This window comes from Rhinatrema bivittatum, chromosome 7, assembly GCF_901001135.1.
Source record: "Rhinatrema bivittatum chromosome 7, aRhiBiv1.1, whole genome shotgun sequence".
NCBI classification, from domain to species: domain Eukaryota; kingdom Metazoa; phylum Chordata; class Amphibia; order Gymnophiona; family Rhinatrematidae; genus Rhinatrema; species Rhinatrema bivittatum.
Genome location: NC_042621.1, coordinates 53,597,282 through 53,620,995, shown reverse-complemented (window position 1 = coordinate 53,620,995; position 23,714 = coordinate 53,597,282). Strand labels below are relative to the sequence as shown.

General features: G+C 44.5%; 1 protein-coding gene and 1 non-coding gene across 2 annotated transcripts in view; both read left to right on the top strand.

Moving 5' to 3' along the window:
- The window catches only part of WDR88 (WD repeat domain 88), a 154,967-nt gene that overhangs the window by 97,443 nt on the left and 33,810 nt on the right, over positions 1-23,714 (top strand). Inside the window, exons 11-13 of the mRNA XM_029610667.1 lie at positions 21,593-21,745; positions 22,868-22,975; positions 23,073-23,170. Of these exons, the coding sequence (XP_029466527.1) occupies positions 21,593-21,745; positions 22,868-22,975; positions 23,073-23,170 (359 nt within the window). The remainder of the gene's footprint in view (positions 1-21,592; positions 21,746-22,867; positions 22,976-23,072; positions 23,171-23,714) is intronic.
- Positions 13,648-13,721, top strand: TRNAT-AGU. The gene has a single exon. It is a non-coding gene; the product is annotated as a tRNA-Thr (tRNA).

Here is a 23,714-nt window from a genome sequence, read left to right as displayed (position 1 = left end):
TATTCAGCCGCAGCTGGGATTGCTGGGGAGGGGGGGTATCATGAAGACAATGTCGCCCATTAAAGATTGAGGGGATTTCTTCAATATTGATTGTTGATGCAGTTCTGATTTGGTTTGCTGTATTTGACTTCTGAAAACAATAAACAGATTTTTCTAACACAAATCTGAGAAAATTCTTTTTCACTCAGTGCACCATTAAGCTCTGAAATGCATTGCCAGAAGATGTGGTTAAGGCAGTTAGTGTGCTGGGTTTAAGAAAGGTTTGGATAAGTTCCTGGAGGAGAAGTCCATAAACTGCTAATAATCAAGTTGACCTAGGGGATAGCCACTGCTTATTACTGGCTTTAGTAGCATGGGATCTATTTAATGTTTGGGTACTTGCCAGGTACTTGTAGCCTGGATTGGCCACTGTTGAAACAGGATACTGGGCTGGATGGACCCTTGTTATGACCCAGTATGGCAACTTCTTATGATCTTATGATATGTGGCAGTGTCAACAAAGAAAGGGTAGATGACACCTTTTAATTGCACTAACAAAATAGCCCAATCACTCGTTTTCAAGAAGTTTACTTCCTGATGATTGGAGGGTGGCCAGCATAACTCCAGTTTGTAAAAAGGGTTCCATGGGTGATCCAGGAAACTACAGATGGTGACCTTGTCATTAGTGCTGGGAAAAATGGTTGAAACTATTATAAAGAACAAAATTACTGAACATATAGATAGTCATACGAAGAGAGTAAGAAATTACATGAGGACCTTGCGAGACTGGGAGATTGGGAGACTGAGCAACCAATCGGCAGATGACATTTAATGTGGACAACTGAAAGTGATGCATGTAGGGAAGAACAACCCAATTTATAGCTTCACAATGTAAGAATCCATATTGGGAGTCACCACCCAGGAAATGGATCTAGAGATCATCATGGATAATTATTGAAATTCTCTGCTCAGTGTATGGCAGCAGCCAAGAAAGCAAATGGAATGCTAGGAATTATTAGGAATGAAATGGAGAATAAAAGATAATATCTCTGTATCACTCCATGGTGCAATCAAATCTTGAGTATTGTGTGCAGTATTGGTCACAGTATCTAAAAAAAAAATATAGTGGAATTATAAAAGATGCAGAGAAAGATGACCAAAATAATAAAGGGGATGGAACAGCTCCCCTATGAGGAAAGGCTAAAGAGGTTAGGACTCTTCAGCTTGGAGAAGAGAAGGCTGAGGGGAGAGATGTTAGAGGTCTATAAAATAATGAGTGGAATGGAATGAGTAAACATTCAATTGTTCACTCTCTTGAAAATTACATAGACCAGGGAACACACAATGAAGTTACTGGGTAATATATTTAAAACCAATAAGAGAAAATATAGACCAGGGAACACACAATGAAGTTACTGGGTAATATATTTAAAACCAATAAGAGAAAATATTTTTTTACTCATGATTAAGCTCTAGAATTCATTGCCAGAGGATGTGGTGAAAGCTATTAGTATAGCTGCATTTAAAAAAGGTTTGGACAAGTTCCTGGAGGAAAAGTCCATTAACCATTATTAAGGTAGACTTCGGGAAATACACTGATTATGGGATAAGCAGCTTGGAATCTATCTACCCCTTGGGATCCTGCCAGGTACTTGTGACCTTATGTTCTTATACGTTCTAAAATTTTAGCTAAGAAAGGCAATGAGGAGATAGGGCGGTAGTTGAATAGATCTGTGGGATCAAGCCCTGGTCTTTTTAAAAGTGGTCGAACAGGTCACGTGATGTGGTGGGCCTGATAGGCTGCGGCTGTCAGGGCTCCGGCTGCCACCCCCGCTAAACGCTATTTACATTTGAGCTTACTTCGGTTTTTTTTCCTCGAGACCCCGCTGTATGTCATCAGGATCCTCTCCGCCATCGAATTATTCCAAGGAGAGCTCTTTTATGGCGTCTAAACCTGCACGAAAGGACAGGGAGAAACCGCGGATCGTGGCATCCAAGATGGCCGCCTCCCCGAAAATGACTGAGCCGCCAGAGGACAGCTCTTTGGAGGATAAAATTTCCAACGCGGTCGTCAATGCCCTCGATATGCGGCTTCATCAGATCTCTGAGCAGATCGCTGAAGTCAGAGCATCGTTTGTGGAAATGGACGCCCGGGTGGAGAAAGTGGAGGGACGCGTAAGCCTGGCAGAGGATGACATAAACGCGCTTGAGGGCCGGGTTGTCTTGCTGGAAAAACAAGCGAAAGCCGATGCGGAGAAGATCGATGACCTCGAAAACCGCTCGAGGCGGAATAACTTGCGGTTTGTGGGCATACCCGAGTCCCTGTCTGATCTAGAGCTGCCGCGTCTCCTGGAAGCCTGGCTTTTGGGTTTAGTCCCTTCTCTCGCCTCGCCTTCAGGGGGCCTACTGGAGCGCGCCCACAGGGTGGGCAGGAAAATGGCTGGCGATGGTGCACACAGACCCCGAGTGATTTTGACACGTTTTTTACATTTTGCTCATAAAGAACTGGTCCTACAGCATTACAGGAAAAAGAGGGAGTTTTTCTATGAATCTCATCGCATATTCGTTTTTCAAGATTTCTCACCGCGTGTTTCTTTGCTGCGTAAAGCTTTTAATGGAGTCTGCAGTGAGCTGGCCAACAAGAAATTTCGATTTGCGCTGTTGTACCCAGCGCGGCTTCGTATTTCTCATCAGGGTCAATATAAATATTTTACTTCGCCTGCTGAGGCTCAATCTTTTGTGGCACATCTTTCCTCTTTGGACGTTTCGGAGCCATCCTGAAACACATTCTCCCAGACGCTTCGTATGCTCTATTCGTATTTTCTGGGCGTAAATCTTGTTGCAGCGGCTTGAAGAGTTCTCATCAGTTTATTTACATGCCCTAGTTGCACTCCTATTTTTTTTTTTTTCTTTTTGTTTTGTGAGTATTCCGCTGGGTCTGACATTCTGGACATGGGGGATGTTTCACATCTCACGTTGTGGGCCTAGTGCTACGCTGGTTTTTTTTTTTTTACATCCCGGATTTCCTGGACCCTCCAGCGGAGACTGGCTCTTCTTTTTGTATATTTTTCCTCTGGAGTGACTAGAGAACATGCTTTGGGGGTTCTTGTTTTTCTTCCTCAGAGAGATATAGTGCTGCAGCAAACGACCTGCGAGTTGCTCTAATTTGCTCATTTAGTTTTCTGATCGGTGGGGTGGCAGCCATGCACATGGTTACACCTGTGTGATCTCCGACCCGTTCTCGGGTCTCTGGTTCTTGTTTGTGGGGATTTTTTGCCTCTGGACTTTTGGTTCAGTTGAGAGACGGGGGGATTTCTTGGATTCCCATGTTTTTTCTCTCCTTCACCATGAGTGGGGGGTTGGGTGGGGGAGGGTTCTTTCTGTTTTTGCTTATTTTCTTGGTTATGGTTTCAGGGAGTTTATGGGGGTATATGGCAGAGAACTTCAGGGGTTTTTGGTTTCTAGTACCTGTAATGGGATATGTGATATTATTTTATCTGTGTGCTAACCATTTTTTGCTCCAACAGAGGGAAAGTGACGGGATGTTGCTGCACAGGTATCTTTCTTGTCTGGACCCATGGCGGTAGAAATGGTAACGTGGAATGTAGCGGGCTTGGGTACTCCCATAAAGCGAGAAAAAGTGCTGACGCGGCTGGCTAGACTCCATGCCCAAGTCGCTTTTCTCCAGGAGACTCATATGCTTGAATCTGAGGTCCGTAAGTTACGCAAGAAGTGGGTGGGACAAGTGTTTTTTGCTACTGGTACATCCAAAAGTAGAGGAGTAGCTATTTTAATCCACAAGGCTACTTCTTTCCAAATACAGAGCCAATTGGCAGATCCTCAGGGTCAATTTCTCATTTTGAAGGGCGTCCTGATGGGCTCCCCAATCATTATGGTGTCTGTGTATGCCCCCAATTCGTACGACCATGTATTTTATACCACTTTGCTTTCCCATCTCACACAAATGGGGGGGATTTCAATTTTGCTATTGACCCTCAGTTAGATAGACAACCGCCAAGGAGGGGTCATACGGTGAGTCTCAACAAGGGTCCCAATTTTCTATGTAAACACCTCCAATTATTGGATCTCTGGCGGGTTTTACACCCTGAGGAACGTGAATTCACTCACCTGGCTCGAGCACATGATGCCAGATCTCGGATTGATTTATTGTTAATCTCTGAGTCCCTTTTTTCTAGGTTTACAGGGTCTTCTATCGCTTCCTTATTGGTCTCTGACCACTGCCCGGTGGTGGGCACTTTTGGCCAGAGGGTTGTAGGGTCCCAATCTCAGTGGCGTTTACCAGCTTTTCTGGCTACTGACCCGGAATTCTCGACGTTTCTCCTAAAGAAATGGCGCGAATTTCTAAAGGACAACCAGCAACATCTTGCTCAACCGATTCTGTTGTGGGAAACTGCAAAGTGTGTGTTGCGCGGTGATATTATCAGTTATGTTAGCTTCAAAAAGAAGCAACTTGACAAAGATCTTATTTCTTTGGAGAAACAATTAAGGTGGCTTAAGCGACAAATTAATATTAAGGAGGATGCCAATAAGCTTGCGCAATATAAGGAAACGCGTACTGCTCTTAATAACTTATTGCATGAGCGAGCTAAACGGAAACTCAGGGCTCAGCAATTTTTCTTATTTCGATTTGGAAATAAGACGGGGCGCTTACTTGCGTCACTTTTGAAAACGCAAGACTCCTCTAAATTCATTGCCAATTTAAAAGATTCAGCAGGGGCTATTAAATCCACTTCTTCGGATATAGCGGACATTTTTTCTGCTTACTATGGTAAATTATATTCCGAGGATAAAGTGGATGCTGAGACCATCGCGGACTTCTTACGGGAGCTTCCTTTACCGAGCCTGTCAGAGGATCAGCAGGCACGGTTACAGCGCCCCATTGAAGTCTCCGAGATCTGTGAGGCGATTCGGTCGCTACCTGCCAATAAGGCTCCAGGTCCTGACGGACTGACCTCGGTTTTTTATAAAGCCTTGGTAGAAGAGATTTCCCCTATCCTCTGCAATGTTTTTGAAAGCATGACCGATCAACAAGAAATGCCCAGCTCCATGCGGGTGGCCACTATTGTTGTACTTCCCAAGGGAGGACGGGACCCTTTGTTGGCATCCTCCTACAGACCAATTTCGCTGTTAAATTTAGATATCAAAATTTTTGCAAAAATACTGGCCAATCGTTTGAAACCCATTTTGCCTCTGTTAGTATCATCGGACCAGGTGGGGTTTGTAGCGGGGAGACGATCCACAGTTAACATGCACAAAGTCCTGGCTGCCTTAGAGTGCTGTCAAACACGCCATGTTGTGGACCCCCTTTTGATCGCATGCGACGCTGAGAAAGCGTTTGATAGGGTGGCGTGGCCCTTCCTTAAGCAGGTTTTGACCAAATTGGGCTTTGTGGGGAGAATTTACGAGTATATCACCTTATTGTATACTAATCCCTCTGCTCGAATCCTGGTGAATGGCCAACTTTCTGGGGAGTTTTATTTACAGAGAGGCACTAGACAGGGTTGCCCCCTATCCCCTCTGTTGTTTATATTGACAGTGGAACCCTTAGTGTACAAGTTAAAGATGGATTCTGCAGTTACAGGTATAACGGTAAATGGGCAAACATTTCTTACCTTGCTTTTTGCGGACGATATCCTGCTCTTGTTATCACATGCGCGTAGAGCCCTCCCGGCTGCTATTGCTATTTTTCATTCTTACCAGAGGGTTTCGGGTTTTAAACTGAATTTAGACAAAACCGAGGCGTTAGACTTGGGGGGAGACTTGAGGGTCCAGTGGGCCGCTCTCCCGGTCAAATGGGCCGCCCCGACCATAAAGTATTTAGGTATTCTAATCCATCCTAGCCCTAAGAAGTGGTACGGCTTGAATGTTATCCCGGCTATAGAGAAAGCCGCAAAAACATTAGCGGGCTGGCAGAATCTCCCCCTATCCCTTCAGGGACGCATTGCGGTCATTAAAATGGTTATTGCTCCGCAGATCTTATATAAATTGAGTATGTTACCGTTTTTATTTCTTTCTAAAGATAACAAGCGGTTACAATCTATCATACGTAAATTTATTTGGAATAATAAGCGTCCCCGCCTAACATATTCTACGATGACTGCTCAGAAACATCATGGTGGTTATGGCCTTCCTGATTTTGTACTCTATTCATGGGCAGCAAACTCAAGATTCTTGGGGGATTGGCTTCTGGGTACCCAGGAATATACTGACCCCAATTTGATACGGGCTTTATGTTCTCCGGATGACCCGTCTTATGTCCTCCATGCTTTGGCCCCTCAGTCCTCACAGCCCTATCTGGGGCATAGATTGGTCCTCACAATGCGGAAACTTTGGGGCTCTACCAGGAAACTTTTGGGCTTACCTAGGCATATTTCCCCGCATTTTTCCCTGAGATGCTCCCTACCGGAATCGCAAAAAATGTTACCAGCTCACCATAGCTTTAACATCTCCTCGCTGTGGCAACTGCGAGAGGTATTAGACTCCACGTCTGGACAGATTTATACTTTTACACAGTGCCAAGAGACGCTTGGTTTTCAGCCTTCTCACTTCCTTCTCTATGGCCATTTGAAGGCTGCTGTGTCTGCTTCCCTGAAAGGCTCTGTTGGATATGCCATTACCAATGCTACTTATGATTCTTTGGTGGAGTGTTTTCAATCCCGGAAAGGATCCCTATCCTGTCTATATCAATTTTACCATTCTATCATTCCACACTCTGTATATCTGATTCTACTTCCTAAGTGGTCTAGGGACTGCGGGGAGACTTTAGAGGTACGAATGTTAAGAGACTGTTATCTTTCAATTGTTAAAATCACTAATAACATAAGTCTCCGTGAACTGCAACAGAGAATTTTTCATCGTATTGTGTATTCCCCAGCGAGGGCTCACCTGATGGGCTGCGTTGCTTCACCACAATGTTTAAAGTGTGCCCATTCGCCTGCTTCATTGATCCACTGTCTGTGGGAGTGTCCGAAGATTGCTGCTTTTTGGGAAGCTATCCGTGATCGATTAAGTGTGATACTACAGGAGACAGTCCTGTGGGCGTGCTCATTTTGTATTTTGAACAATGATATCGGGGACACTAGTCTCAATGTGGACAATATTGGTTTTGTTTCTAAAGCCTGTTTGATAGCAAAGAAATGCATTCTTTTAAAGTGGATAGATGAGAGTCCTCCGACCACAGCTGAGTGGAATGTTTTATTGACAGACCTATATCAACTGGAATATGGTTCCTTGTACAAATCTTTCCGGCCTCGCAAAAAAGGTGACTTTCGAGCGATATGGGGCCCATATTATAAGACTCTCAATTCCAACGTTCAATCTTTGGCACCGTTGGTAGAACTAAATATGGTTTGACGACCATAAAACGTCGGGTTATAAGTTCCTCCGTAGTGACCTAGATGTCTCTTTCTCAGTTTTTGACAATGATTGCCGTACTGGGACCAGGCCTGCTTCTATTTCTGGTCATATTCCTGTTTATGTTCCTGTTATGGGGTGATGTTATTGGTACACATGATACGTATTCTGACTTTTTGCTAAGCTGTGATGTCACGTTCTAGTTGTATATGAGGTTCTCTGCCAGGGGAGGGGGGGGGGAGGATTTGGGGGGAAGAAGGTGGGGGATGGTTTAGTTTTGTTTTGGGTTGGTGTTTTAGTTAATTTGGATGGGGGCTTGAAAATTGAAAATCTGGTGGTATGTACGGGCTATATGGTTATTTTCGGATGTTGTTATCTGTATTATCATGCCACAATAAAGAAATTTTGAAAAAAAAAAAGTGGTCGAACAGTGGCCCGATTCAAATTAGTTGGGACAAGTCCTTCAGCTAAAGACAGATTAACTAGATGCTTGATAGAAAGTGAAATGGTTTCTTTCATCAGTTTTAATGTTGATATCTTACTGATGTTGAGTGGGAATAAGGTACATTTTACCATAGGATGATTAACTTTCATAAAAGAGTTGGAAATCTTGCCCAATTTCCACTGCTTGCCAAGAGGCTTAAGAAGACATCACTATTGATACCTTCAGAAGTTTCTGGTACGTTTTGAGTAATTATTTATTTATTTATTTAAACAGATTTATATACCATTTTCCAGTAAAAAATACTGACCAAAGCGGTTTACAACAATAAATAACCTTAAAAGCGGCCTCCGGGAGGAAGGTAAGATACCTCCTGTAGTGCAGCAACAGTGGGGATCGTAACAAAAACAGAGAGTGGCCAGTTTCCGTTAAAAATGAAAAGCAAGAATAAGTAAAAGTAATACTATATAAATCAAACATAATTGGTCTTATTTACTTCAACTAAGATATTTCTAAATCTTTAAAAGCTTCCTGAAAGAGGTAGGTTTTCAAAGCCTTCTTAAAGTCCTTTCGACTGCTTATTAACCTAAGCGGGTCTGGCAATGCGTTCCACAATATAGTGCCAGCAACCGAAAAAGCTCTATTCCTAGTCATGCACAACGCTGCATTCTTTACTGAAGGGATTTCCAGTAGGTTTTTCCCTGTAGATCTTAATTCTCGCGTAATGTGAAACACATCCAAGTAGAATCAGTATTATTCAGCAGAGAGTGAATTAGCATAATGATTTTATAACGGATTCTTTGTTTGACAGGGAGCCAATGTAATTTATGTAAGACTGGTGAAATGTGTTGTTTTAGTGGGGTACCGGTAAGAAGTCTAGCTGCCGAGTTCAATATCAGTTGCAAAGGCTTAATAGTAGAGTCTGGCAGTCCCAGGTATAGACCGTTACAATAGTCTAGACCAGACAGAATCAGTGCTTGGAGCACAGAACGGTAATCATGAGAAAAAAGGAGGGGACGTAGTCGTTTGAGAACATGTAATTTAAAAAATGAGGTTTTTACCACTTTCGAAATGTGTTGTTTTAGAGATAAGTTAGCATCTACCCACACACCGAGGTTACGTGCAAGCTTAGTAACGTGAATGGTTTCCTTACCAACAGATAAACTAGCAGGCGGAGCATTGGTAGGGTTAGATATAAAACTTAAGCACAGAAGTTCTGTTTTCTTTTTATTGAGCTTTAGACGGTTATGAGCCATCCATTGCTCAATTGTGCTAATGTAGACTTGGATCAAAGAGAAAGTGTCTGCCCAAGAAGGACTTATAAGGGACAAATAACTGAATATCGTCAGCATAAAGTTTGAACTGGACATTCAATGCAGAAAGAATTTGACACAGAGGTAAAAGGTAAATATTAAACAATATTGGGGACAGCGAGGAGCCCTGAGGGACGCCTGTTGTTAAAGGTTTAACAATGTTAAAGAGAGCTTTTGAATTATATCTTGACTCATGGATCAGTTTGGAGTAAAATTCTTGCCTTGTTGCTACTTTGTTGATACTCAATAAGTACTTTTTTAAAAGCGGTCAAATTCTGCATTATCTAAATGCTTGTGCCATTTTCTTTCTGTCAATGCCATTTTCTTTTCTGTCAATGCCGAAGCATTAAATGCGCAGTTCTGCATTTAAACCTTTTTTGAGGTGTACCAGGTATTATCCTTCTCGTTTTCTGGGGTTCGATTGCATCCTGTGCATTTCTCAGCATCTTATCCCTTAACATCTGCACCTTCTCGCAGTCAGAGCAGGAGGTTAAATCTAAAATTTACTGTTTATCTTTCGTTTACTTGAATAGTTACCCCAGTTTTTTATTCTTGTTAATTGTAAACCGATCCGATATGGTTATTTACTATGAAGGTCGGTATATAAAACTGTTAAATAAATAAATAAATAAATAAATAAAATTTAATCTAGGGGGCCATTAATGCCTCCCTATCAATCAAACGTCTTTGGTTGATTAATTTACTCTTCACCACTCAAGGTGAAATTTTCTGTGGTGACTGCACAGAAAGAGCGATTATGAAATGATCAGACCATGCAAAGGCCATTGATGAGATCATATAGGAGGAAGAGACTGTCCTGGTGGAGTTAACAAAGACAAGATCTAGGGTGATTCCAAGTGCATGAGTTGGACCGGAGGAGATCTGGATCCATCCCAGGGATGTCATGATTATCAAGAAAAGTCTCACAAACTGATGATAGTGGAATTTTATTAACATGTACATTAAAATCACCTAAGACAATAATGTTGTTCAAATCAGCCTTGGGATGTAGAATCTGTTCCAAAAAAAAAGGTGAGCAATTCAAGTCCAGCAAGGCTGGTGGAGTATAATCAAGGCATACAGACAGGCAATTCATTGAAAGAATTAACATTCTGAGTTGCTGCTAAGCTTCTCGTAAGTAAATTTCAGGTGGGATTTCTAAAAACTAATAGACCTCCACCTAGGGGCGTAGGGTGACTGCTGAAGCTGGTTGTGCACCAGAAAATGTGCTGCTGTCAGGTGCCCTAGAGCCCAGTCCTCCCTCCTACATTACCCTGCGAGCACTACTTTCTTTGATGCAAAAAGCCTATCAAATGTATGCTCACCGCAACCCAGTCCTTAGAGGGAACATTAGCTAATCCCTTAAAATAATCTCCTAACAGCAGTTACAATAAAATATGTGAATGAAACATATTTTCTGCAAGAACATTCAAAACAACTTTTTGTATGTAAGTGAGATTAATAAAAAGCAAACTTCTGTTAAAATAGAAATGAGGAAGAGAGGACCATAATGTCATAAAAGCCAGTTATAAGTATTGCGAGTGGAGACCGAATACATGACGACGGTGTGCAAGTTATCTTGCAGCATTGGTTTACAGTCATCTTGATCATATAATACCACTATAATTCAGCTGAGATTCTTGATTGTCTAAGCCCCTGAGGCAGCGGCTGTTGAGCTGCGAAACTCGGCCTGAGTCGGGCATTCTTTTGAACACGTCTCTACTTTAATAAATATTTGGAAAAGATCAAGGCATCTATTCTTTCTTGTTTACCTAACTTTCTCACACACATACAGGCTCTCAATATTACATGCTGTCTCTCAAATGCAGACTCCCATTCCCCCCATAGACACACACATTCTCTCTCACACAGCTTCATATTGCCACACAAACACATAAGCTCTTACATACTGTTTCTCACATGCATGCTCCCACTGCCATACATACGTAGACACATAAAGGCTCTCATTCTCACGCGCAGGCTCCCACTCCCACACCCCCCCACATAGGCTCCCATCCCCACATGCTTGCTTTCGCTCTCTCATACACACACACAGGCAGGCTCCCATTCACACCCCCCCCCCCAAGCAGGGCCCCATTCACACACACTCACTCCCAGGCAGGCTCCCATTCACACACACACCCACCCAGGTTACCATTCCCACACACTCAGGCAGCTTACCATTCTCTCTCACAGACACACCCAGGCAGGCTACCATTCATACACACACACTCAAACACAGGCAGGCTCCCCATTGGGTCCGGAAGGCTTCCAGTGGCCGAGAAGAAGAACAGGCTTGGGAGGCTGCCAGAGGCCGAGAAGAGGAAGGAATCTGTTCTCCCGCTGCTCCTCATGTGCCTGCCCTGCACTATTTAAAACTTGCGGGGCTAGCATTTCCTCTATGCTGATCTTGCCTGTTCCTCTTCTCAGCCAGTGGCCTCTTGGGCCTCTCTCAGCCAGTGGCCTCTTGGGCCTCTCTTCTTCTTGGACATCGGTGAGATGGGGTCTGCTGATAGCTTCCCGGGCCTCTTCATGACTGCCACTCTCCTGGGTCTGCACACAGTTGGTGGTACACGGCACAGCCCGTTTCATAGTTGGTGGTGCCTGTGCACCACTGTGCACTATGGACGCTGTGCCCATGCCTCTACTGCGTTTCTTTATAAGAGGCTGTTGCACACCTGTATAGTTAGGGGGCCATATCGTGTTGACAATCGCCACATCAGAATCTAGCAGCCAAGACTCAATAATGCATAAAATGTCAGTCAAGTTCAATCTTAGAAGGTCATTTAAAATGGCAGTCTTTTCCCTCACAGACTGAGCATTAACCAAGCATACCTGCAATGATGGTGTTTCCAAGGATATTGGACTTGATGGACCTTTAGTTTGACCCAGTATGGCAAATCTTATGTTCTTATCAAGACAGTGCAAAATGTATTCAGTCAGGCCAATAAACAATATTCCCTTATAAAATTAAAATCTATGCAGAGGATTAGAATATTTTGCATATAATTGTGTTTGTGTTTGTACAGCGCTGCATATGTCATGTAGCACTATAAAAATGTTAAGTAGAGTACTAGTAGTACAATTGTGGCCAATGGAGAATGTCATCATCAAATAATGATTCTTTTCATTAATTTCTCATAAACTGCTTTTTGTTCATGTTGCCTTCATATTTCTCTTTTGTATTTAAAACAATGTTTGTCTCTCTGGTGTTAAAAAATGATTTACCGCAGTAAAATATCATAAGCTGTGCATCTTGGACTTGTAAGTTTGATTTGCTGGAGCCATCTGGTAATCCTTCAGTGTTACCAGCTTTACCAACTAGGCTTTCTATCGAAAGAAAAAAAAAACCCAGTAAAGTGCCAGGCTTCTTTCTGGCTTGGATCAAAGGCAAGTTCTGAACCATGAACTGGTGCCCATCTCTTCTTGGCCTTTTGGCTGAGGTTGAGAACCTGTGCAATATTGGCGAGTTAATACCTTTCCACTCAATCCCATTGAGGACACAGCAACCTTAGGGCCATGGCCAAAGAGAGCTAAAATGTAAGGCCCCTTTGTCATAATACAAATCCATTCCCTAAACCAGCAGGGGTACATCATGCCAGTGCTTCCCTCTGGATTTACTGTATGTGCTCTCTTCCAGTCAGGACTGTAGGGGGGACCAGTGAGGAGTTTAGAGAGGGCAGGAGCAGTGAAACCCTCTTGAGTGCACGATTCCAGGCAAATACTAATTGTTGTGCCTGTTAAAAGGTTATGACTAGCTAGGGATGGCATTAGCATTGGTGGTGTCGCCTGTGAGTACCAGGATCAGTGCCTTCCATGGCTGTGGGAAGGAGGAAAGGGGGAAGGCCTGGAGCACTGCGGTTGGTGGCACTCCTTCATGGTGCTGTCCTATTTTGTTTTTTTTTTCATGGAAGCGGCAGTGCTCAGGTTGCACACTCCTAACGCTGGCCCTGCAGCTAACTCCTCTGTATCCTGGACCACTGCGAGATGGGAACTATGAGGAGATTGCATTTGGGAAACTGCACTCAGCATCCATCCGTAACCATGCCCCCTAATGCGGAGGAGCAGGGAGAGAGGAGTGAAATTACCACGTAATGCCAGCCGCTATTATTGGATGCAAACAAATTGTTCAAACCTCTTGTAAAAATCTGCAGACTTTCTACCTTTTGGAAAAAGTGCAAGTCTGTGGGAAACCAACTAACCTGTGTGACTGTAAGGTTTGGAATAAGGAAGAAGTGCTTCCCTCACTGGAGGTCTTGAAGATAAATCTTTGCACCCCCCCTGGTGATGCCTGTATTCCTCTTTGCCTTCTCCCATTTATTTTCCCTGCAGCATCAATCTATTTCTTTCCTCTTCCCACTTCTGTTTGGTGTAGTAGATGGAGACCAGGGTGGTATTGGGGAGGGAAAGGGGTGTTGCATAAATTAAATATTTGCAGATCACCTGATCTTTCCCTATAAGATAATTTTTAAAAAACCACCATGAACCACTGCAGGTCCTACACATAGAAAAGCTCTTATGTGGGTTGCAAAATTGCACGGCGCCGTGGCTTAGTTGGTTAAAGCGCCTGTCTAGTAAACAGGAGATCCTGGGTTCGAATCCCAGCGGTGCCTGGCCGGAGGGCCAGCATTACCCTTTTTTTGTTGTCGTTTAATAAGAATTACATTTCATCATCGTTTGTTTGTGTTTACTGTTTTCACAAAACAGAGATGAAACGGGGAAAGAACATAAAAAAAAAAAAAAAAAGGGAGAGGTTTCAATCGCGTTCGCAATTAGGCTGAATTTTCGGTCGAAAAACAAAAAGCTCGGATTTATTTGCTGGCAAACGCACCTCGAGATTGCACGAATCCCGCCGGTGTCAGGCGGAGGCGCGAGCCCGACCCCCGGCGAGCTGCCAAAGAAGGGTGGCGGTAAAGGGAGTCAGCCCCGCTTGGGCGTTCCGCTCACTGCCCTCCTTAAAAAGCGCGCAAACCCGGCGTTGCAAAAGCGCGTGCCGATCTCCTCAAAGAGAGAAAACAAACCCCCCGCCTCGCAATTTCATTTCTTTTGTCTCCGGGAAAGGGAAGCAGAGAGGCTGAGCTCGCGAAGTGGGGAACCCCCGCAGCGCCTCCTGCCGGTGGCGCCGCAGCCTGGCATGCGTCTGCGGCGCCACGGCTGGGGGCGGGGCGCGTCTACGTCACGATGACGGATGGCAGCGGCGGGGGAACCCCCTTCATTCATTCATTGCCACCGTCCCGCCGGGCCGAAGCTGCCATGAACCGCGGAGCGAGACCGCTCCCCGTTCCCGGAAGGCTGCGGCTACGTTTTCCTTTTCTCCTTCTCTGGACTCTGGCGGCGCATGGCAGGAAGTCCGACTACACTGCCGAAGAAATACGGATCCTACTCAATTTGCACAACTCCTACCGGCAGAACGTCGATCCGCCGGCTGCAAACATGCAGAAACTGGTAGGTGGGTCCGCGGAGGGAAGGCTATCATTTAATCATAATTAAAAAAAACAAAACAGAGTTCTTCATGTTTTGACAAATTAGAAATGCCAGCAATTAATAAATACTGCCTATCGTTATTTTATCGGTAAAAGAACGGAATCAGTTCTCTGCTAATTTGGCTGGGTTACAGTATGTTTGCCAGGATAATATAAAGGGGAGCTGCAGAGATTAATGACTGTTCGCGTCCACAGGTTCTCAAAGTGCTTGGTCTGAGCATACGAGTTTTTCAGAATGATTTGGAATCGAGATCGATTCAATGAATACTTCCTATAGTTGTTTCATGCTGTGACAGCAGTTCACAAAAATGAGTTCATTCATTTTTAAACCAGGGCATTTTTCATTTCCTTCCTAATGGGGGGTTGTCATCTTTCTCTTTTTTCCTGGTAAATTGAGTGCATCACAGATAGAGGATGTCTTTCATCCACAGAAAAGGGGGTACCGTGGGCCAGTATCCCAACGAACGTCCGCCGCTCTCTCAGGCCAATGCAATATCGTGCGCTCAGGCTAGCGCCCAGGTCAACCCACAGCTGGATGCGCGTTCATAACCCCTGATGCAGTAAGGGGATCAGCGCATCCAAAACGCGTGTCCAAACCAGCGCGTAGCTAATAGCGCTCATCACATGTAAATGCCATACTGACGAGGCTATTAGCTAGTACCCCTGATGTAAAAATTAACTGTGCTTTTCTGTGGTTCCTCTGACTTAATAACGTCGCAGTATTAAGTTGGAGGAAGCACAGAAAGCAGCAATGTGAAAAAAAAAAAGTCTTGATGGCGGTCAGGTTAGGAAAACGGATGCTCAATTTATGAGCGTCTGTTTCCTAACCTGTGCACAGCCACTTCAGGGCGCCTGATGCCAAGGAGACGCTACGGATGCAGTTTCCCCTAGCGCCTCCATTTTAACGCCAGGGCTCATTAGCCTACTGCATCGCACGCCTGAGAGAGGTGGATGTGCGCGCGTTAGAAAAGCGGGCGCTCAGTCACGATCGCCCGTTTTTCGCATGCCAATATTACATCAGCTTGTCTGTGGGCTTTATTCACCAATCTTAAAAAAAAAAGGGTATGCTAGAAGTGTATGCTTTCCTCTGAGCAAGTGAAAATCAGCAAAAACTGTCAGGCAATTGTAATGTGGCACTAATTGGAATGAAAATCATAATTCCTTGACAGTGTTTAGTCTCAATGCCTCGATATATATTTCAGTGGATTTGTGCAGTAGTTGCTACGTTGCAACATATGGATAGATGGACAGACAGACAGGCAGATACACCCTCAAGCACAGGCAATTTAGTAAAAATCCACTTGAAAAGGACTTTCAGCCATTCTGTGCCAGGGTGAAGCATCTTTATTTAATAGGTCCCTAAGCATCTTTTGACTTTTGCCCTAACATTTGGCTTTTTAGTCCACAGAAAATGTTCAGTGGAAGAAAGCATGGGAATCCTGTACTAATCCTTTCTCCTTGGCCCCAGTCCTCAAAGGACTGAGAACTTACTTCTTGTTGCAGTTAAGACTGCCGGCTGTTCAAAGCAGCAGCAGAATCTGCATGTCTCAAAATTTCAACTTACCTGTTCCTTGGCTCTCTTACTTCCACTTTTGGTATTATTCTTTCCTTTTCATCTTAATAGTACATCTTTTTTTAAATTTTAAAAGTATTTATATCCTGCTGATTCAACCTACTTAGTTAAAAATTATACATACATAATAAAAACAAATTATCTATATACAAACTAATAAGACTCAAACACAGAACTGAATAACCTCAATAATACATAATAAGTGTCAGAACATAACACAACAGAATAGTACTATAGCCATGTTAATAAACACATTTTTCTACTTTAGTTTTTAGGGAAAATAAAAGGGTGCACTTCTAATCTGAGTCGCAGCTTTTCTGAGTCTATTCTTTAGCTGTTTGCGTTGTATTTAAACAGTGCCTGTATTAGTCTGATGCCAGTATGGGGTTCTGATGTTGATTTATTCTTCAGCTGTCTGTGCCTTATTCATACTTTACATACATCGGTGAGATAGTAACAAATAATACCAATTGGCCTATCCAGTTTGCCCAGTTGTTACTTCCTGCATTACTCCAGTTAAGGATATGTCCCAGTTATCAGCCAGACAACCTTGACCACCTGCAGGATATCGCTCCTTATTCAAGTCGGTTTTGTTGTCCTTCCTCTCTGGTCCATTACCCTTCTGCACGGATGAGCACCCAAGTTCTCATACTCAGGCCCATGGCTGTCAGAACCTGTGTAGAAGCGTGTGTGGGGTCTGAATGCGTGCTGGGGACAGTTTGTGCTATGTACTAACCTGTGTAAATGAGATAACTACAGTTCTCAAACAGTTCTCGTGATCCTCCACAGCTGAGGGAGCAGAGTTAGAAATCAACCAGTTTCAGCTTCCTTCTCCCTTAACCCCCCTCCTCCCCGTTTCTAGAACAAACCCCCCTCACACACACACACACACACACACACGCCCTGACAGGGAAGTATCCGAATGATGCTCCCATGTGATGCAGACTGCTGACAGGAGGTATTGTCTGACTCAGGGGGCGGCAGAGAACAACCATACAGCACTTAATGGAATATCATCGACAGATGGATTAAGCTCCGGACATCCGAGGTCACTCTGAGAAGTGGGAAACTCCAAGTGGACATGCCAGCAAGCCTACAAGGAAACCATCCAAAATGTATTACTAAACAAAGGTGTAAACCCCACCACCACCCCATAAATAACTCCACCTCTCAGCACATGCCCCCCCCCCCACACTCACACAGGCATAAACACATACCCCCCAAACACATAGGCACAGACACCCACATATGAGCACACACACAAGCACAAAGGCAGGCACAGCACGCAGACATACACGGTCACAGGCAGATGTACACACATGGGCACTGGCACCCACATACACACATGCACAGGCATACAAACATAGGTGCACACAAAGTTGTTATAGACCAGACTGCCCAAGCAACACCGGGCACTTTTCGTTAGTATTAGCTTAAGTTCTCAGTTTGTCACATGATGTTTTGAATCCAGTTTAGATGAAGGTTTCTGACATCCAGATGAGTGGGTGAAGCAGCTTCTGATGCTTTGGCAAAATTTGTTTCCAAGCATTCTACACAGATCCAGGATCAGCTTGCTTCCTGGAGATGAATATCCAAAATCTCACAAAAAAGAAATAATCATTTTCCCTTTTTACGCTAAATAAAACCCCGACAAATCTTCTGAAACTTTCCTAAACTAAATGAGTTTAATACTATCAAAAAAAAAACAAAACTTCATTGTTATTCTGTTCTATGTAAACCGCTAAATGTAGCGATAGTTACTGTTCCTTGTAAACCGGGATGATATGTATATTATACAGGAACCTCCGGTATATAAATTACCTAAATAAATAAAATAAATAAAAATATACTTTATCTAGCTTGAAATAAAACCAAAATTGGGGAATATCTGCAAAGCGTGGAAGAAATTTTCTAAAATATATAAATCACTTTCTTTTCCCTTGTTACAAAATAATAAACAGCTCTCTGTCTCAGTACTGCTGAGTAAGTACTTTTTTTCATGTGACCCCCCCCCCCCCTATTAGCCACCAGGGTTTACTGGTGTATTGTCAGGGTCCTTCCTTTTCAGTTTTAATTTAATTTTACCTGAGAATTTATCAGTGTTTGTTGTTATAAACAAAAACTGCAGAAAACCAGTGGAAAAAAAAAGATTCATTTTTCTCACTGCTTTTCTCCTGTTTTTATTGGTTATAGTAAACACTGATAAATTCGGGGGGGGGGGGGGGGGAGAAACTGAAGGTCCCTGTGTATTGGTTGTGATGGGGAACTTTCCGGAGCTGGGAGATTCTGGAGGTGCGATTAAAATGGAGAGTCTGGGAGTCCTTCTCCATAAAGGGGGTGGGAGTACTTTGAAGGGGTTTCCACAAGCCCATGGGAAGAGAGTGTTTTTTTTAAATTAGCTCAGGAGAAAGGAGCTGGGCTGAGAGATATCCACAAACCCAGGAGCCTGAAGCGCTGTGGTGGCTGGAGGAATCGGAGAGGTTCCTGCCGATATTGACTGTGTGCCAGCTGAGATTACAAAGATCCCCAGGTCTAAGGGGACACCAGATCTACCTGGGGAGGCTATAGTTAGAGAGAGAGAGAAAGTCAGAGAGACAAAGAAACACAGCACTGTTTTTTTTTTTTCCAGAGGGTTTGGAGGAGAAGGATGGAATTGGATGTGAGCAGTTTATGAAGCTTCCGCACTGGGCAAACTGTACACCCAGCCTGTACTGTTAATCTGCCTGCTTTTGGATCGGAATTTGATTTTTGGTATCTTTGAAATACATTATTTTCTTGGCCTTGGGTGAGGTCCTGTATATATTTTTTCTTTTTCTGGTTAAGTACCAGTCTCCCGTTGGACCCGAGCTATTCCTCAGAGGAAAGCGCTGCAGGCAGGCTTTTACCACCCCTGCAGCCACCAAAAATGACCTCTAGCAAAGGGAGAGTTACATTCAGATAATGACTACAAGAAACCAGCCAGCTACTAGAAACTGCACTTTCCTTTATCATAAGCTGCCAGCCGAAGGCTGAAATTACATATTTATTTATGAACATTTGATATTCCGCTTTTTTCCAGGTTGCTCTCAAAGTAGATTATAAAAATTAAGACTTAGACGTGGTTAAATGTATTTAACACTGAGTGCCATTGTGTATTATAAGGACCAAATGTCTCTCCCTTTCGCTCTCCACATCTCTGCCCTTAAACAAACCTATCATTACCTTTTATACTTTATTAAAAAGGCTCATTAGTATTCCATTGCCTGTTTCTCATTGACTCCAGGCAGGTATCACTCACCCAAGCTCTGATGCAAAAGCCTATAATTTAGTATTTTTGAATATATCAATGAGTTACACATCACCATTTATTTCCACATTAAGGGGTAGATTTTAAAAGAAGCGCGCGCGGCCTACATGTGCAATGCGCTAACCAGCGCGCGCACATGTACGCCCGATTTTATAACATGCGTGCGCCGGCGCCGCATGTTATAAAACCGGGGGTCGGCGCGCGCAAGGGGGTGCACAATCATGCACCTTGTGCGCGCCCACCCTGCTCCGAGCCGCGCTGCCTTTCCCCATTCCCTCCCAGGCCGCTCCAAAATCGGAGCGGCCTGGGAGGGAACTTTTCTACCCCACACCCCACCTTCCCTTCCCCTACCTCCCCTGGCCCCCACCCTTTCCCCCCCACCTTTGATGACTTTTATTTTTTTTGTTTTAAAACTTACTTCAGCCCTTGGTCTGAAGTAAGTTGTGTGCGTCAGCCGACTGCCGGCGCGCGATCCCCGACCCAGTGGCCACGCGGAGGCCTCTGGCCATGCCCCACCCCGCCCCCGCCCCTGGACTGCCCCTTTTGTAAAGCCCCAGGACTTACACACGTCCCGGGGCTTTATGCGCGTCGCCGGGCCTTTTTAAAATAGGCCCAGCACGCTTAACCTTTTGAAAATCCGGCCCTAAATGTAGTTATTTCCAATATTATAAATAATGGACCACCATTTTAAGCACTACCGGTCTCTTTGACCTTCATTGCTTTACATCTAATCATAGGCCCAAGTTCCCAGGTTTTTAATTTTTTATGATTTTCTTTGCAAATAAAGTTCACTTATCTTGTTTCATTTGCTGGATTCATCAAATTGTAATCCCAAATTGTAGTCCTGACACTTGCCGTGTTTTGAGCTACAGCTCTGCCTCAGGGGATAGCCTTGCTCAATATTTCATGCAGACTTCCATCTTCAAACAGTTCTGCGGGTTCCTGGGAGCAGGCCGGCCTCAGGGCCTATGAATGCAACTTCTGTCTCCTCCCATCTTTCCCCGAGTCTAAGATAATCATTCTCAGTGTGCAGGCCCTGCTCCTGACGCCCTGTCTCCCTTTCTCTCCACCTGTCTGCCTACCGCCCTTCTACACAGCAGTGGAGACTCGACCCGTGGCCCCTCTGCAGTGATGTGGAGGGTGAGAAGTTCCCTTTTCCTCTAGCATTAGAGTCTTGACATGACTTTAGGAGCTGGAGGTTCCCGGTTTAGGAAGCTCCATCTTTTTACAAATTGCAGACAGTCTGAGCCTAGATATTCTAAAGTAAATATGCATTTTTTTCTAGGTAAGAAGAAGAGCTGACAGCAGTGGATATTATACCTTGTGAAATATGAACACTTTAATGTTAACGTCTGGTTCCAGACCTTTGAGCTTCTTGCTATGTGACAATGTCCCCTCTTGAGAAGGTTCTTGTGGGTCTGGGGGTTAGGGATCGAACACTTGTGACAATAGAGGAATTCAAGGAGGAACACCCTTTAGTTTCAGGACACATGAAAGGTGACATCCGGCTCCAAACCTTCCCAAGCTTGTGCTGGTGACCCCGCTGCCAGGCGAGTTTTCAGTAGGTCCACAGTACATATGCAGTGAGATAGATGTCGTATATTTTGGGGCTCCAATGCGTGCACATTTATCTCACGCACGTTCACCGTGGATATCCCGAAAACCCGACTAGCAGCGGGGTCCCCAGGACAAGCTCGGGAAGCCCTGGGCTTCACTGTTCCCGTCGTGAATAAGGATTTCGGTTTCTGAGAAATATCCACAAGCCTCTAGTTCAGCTCCCATTCTTGGGCCGATTCCGTATGGCTATTGTGCAATTTTCTGTCTGTGGTTCAAAGCAAAAGACATCTTCTTTTCTCCTCCTCCTTTTATAAAAATCGCTTCAGGTGGGTTATGTGCTTGTTCAAAGCTCCCAACATATACCAAGATGTGGCCGAGTATTTTAGCTCATTTCATTTTGAATATATCCCACCGTAGGGTAAAAGCGACGTGCGGCATAAAAGCGAAAGCCGCAGCCACCTGACTTGCGTTCAGATAAAAAGAGGCAGTCAGGTCTGTTTCATACTCTACAGTGCAGCAGTTCACAGTGCATAACAGCGATATTAAAAAAAAATGAAATTATACCTGTAGCGTTAATTTTACCAGGAGTGGCACGATGAGCTAGCCAGCATGGCTCAGGATTGGGCTGACGGATGCACCTTTGAACACGGACAGCCCGAGAGAGACAGAAAGCCATTCCAGGACATCGGACAGAACCTCAACAAGTTCACCAGCTCCAGCCTGAAGCGCCTTGATTCAGTAAGAATTACTTGCGAGTCCCTTGCTTGAAAACCCAGGATTATCCCGATTGCAGAGTCTGAAACAGGGGCTTTCCCCAAACGTGTCCCGGGAGCCTGAAAGTCGGCCGGATTTTCAGAACAGGGGCGGGATACGTTTGCCTAGGCTGGGTGCCCAGCGCCTGCAGGTTCATCTCCTGCTCGTTCACGGGAGGGGGGGGGGGGGGGGGGGGGGGGGAGGAGGCCCGTGTGGTCCCCGGCACAGGTTTGGGAAGCTCCTGCTCTAAAATTTAAAGAGCGCCCCATTGCTCTGATTACAAAGGTAAACCAAAGGTGCTGTACGCATTCAGCAGGCAGAGAAAAAAAAAGCCTAACCTGATAAGGAAAGGCAAACCTCAGAACTGCTGAAACTAACGAATCCAAGGATAACACAATTTCCTCAGCGTATTTCAACCAATGTAACGCTGCGTTATTTCTAGCATGTCTTATCAAGCTAACGATCCATGATAAAGCTGGAGGGGGGGAGCCATAACCGTACAATGCAGTCATGTTTCTGAAGCTTTCCTGACAAGTGAACTTTTAACACTGAAGGTAACCCTTTCCTCGTATGTCACGGGCTAAGTCGTTTGAGTATTGGATGTTCCAGAAGAAAAAGTCAAGGCAGCGATTCAGCGCAGAGTACTTTGAAATCTAATCATTTATTTATTTATTTAACAGTTTTTCTGCACCAACATTAGTAGGCACATCATATCGGTTTACTGGCTCAAATGTGAACCAGTATGATGTCTCCTACTAATACCGGTATATAAAAGTCTTAAAATAAATAAATAAATAAACAATAGACGGAAAATACAATGAACAGGGACAGAGGTGGGGGACAAAATAAAGATAAAATATTTTAGCAAGGGGCTGCAGCAGGGGGTGGCTAGACTGGTGAAATGCCCTACAGGAGAAAAATTAACTTGTGCAAAAAAATAAAAAGGTTTTAAGAAAAAAATGTATTCTAGAGCTGCACCGTGCGTATTGAGTCTTGCCAGTTGATGCATATCTGCAGGTTCATGAGCGTCTACCCAAGAAAAAGCTGAAATGTTCTTGGACGTTCCTGATGGAATTAGACTCCGAAGGGCTTGTGCTTTCTTTTCAGCTGGAAGCTCGGATCTTCATACCGTTGAGGACTTGGTGGGACGAGGCAGCCTGGTATGACTTCCCGAGTGATCGGTGCTTAGGGCCCCTCTGCGGTCACTACACGCAGGTAAGGGAAGAGGCCGCCTACCTTAGCTGTGAATGCAGAGCCATACGTAATGCTTCGGCTTGGTGACTGGCATTTCAATTTCTTTTCAATTTATTAGCTTGCCTGGGCAAGGACAAAGTACGTGGGATGTGGCTATTTAAATGGCACACGGTGTCCTGGAAAATTCACCTATGTTGTATGCAACTATGGTCCAACGTAAGTCTTATAATAAAAAAACCCACAATGTTTATGGTGAAATAAAAGCTTATGAAAGGTGATGGGGTGACAGCACAGGAAACAGCCTTATAAAAGTTTTGTCAGACTAATGTAGGTGTATGCGAGGGTGGATTGGTCTGTCGGGCATCCCCCAGTGGGCCGATGCAGGTGGTCACCTCATATTTGGCACCAGCATCTCCTCTGCTATACAATGTCCCCGCTTTCTGGTGTGCAGAGAAAGGCCTAAAGGAGATAGCAGCTGAATAAAAAGATAGTGCGGGCCGGAGCCCAGGCCGGTGGCCGCTCATGAATGGAGAGATTCTGCGAGCAACAGCCACCAGAGTCCAGGCTGCCACTAAAGGCCAGGCTGGCGGCGGCTGAAGAGTGGAGTGATGCTGTGGGCTGCTGGTATGTGTGGCAGCTTGTGTGTGTATATGGGTGTGAGTATGTGAGTGGCAACTAGTGTGTGTGTGTGCGTGTGTATGTATGTGAGTGGCAGTTTGTGTGGGGTGTGTGTGTGTATGTATGTGAGTGGTAGCTTGTG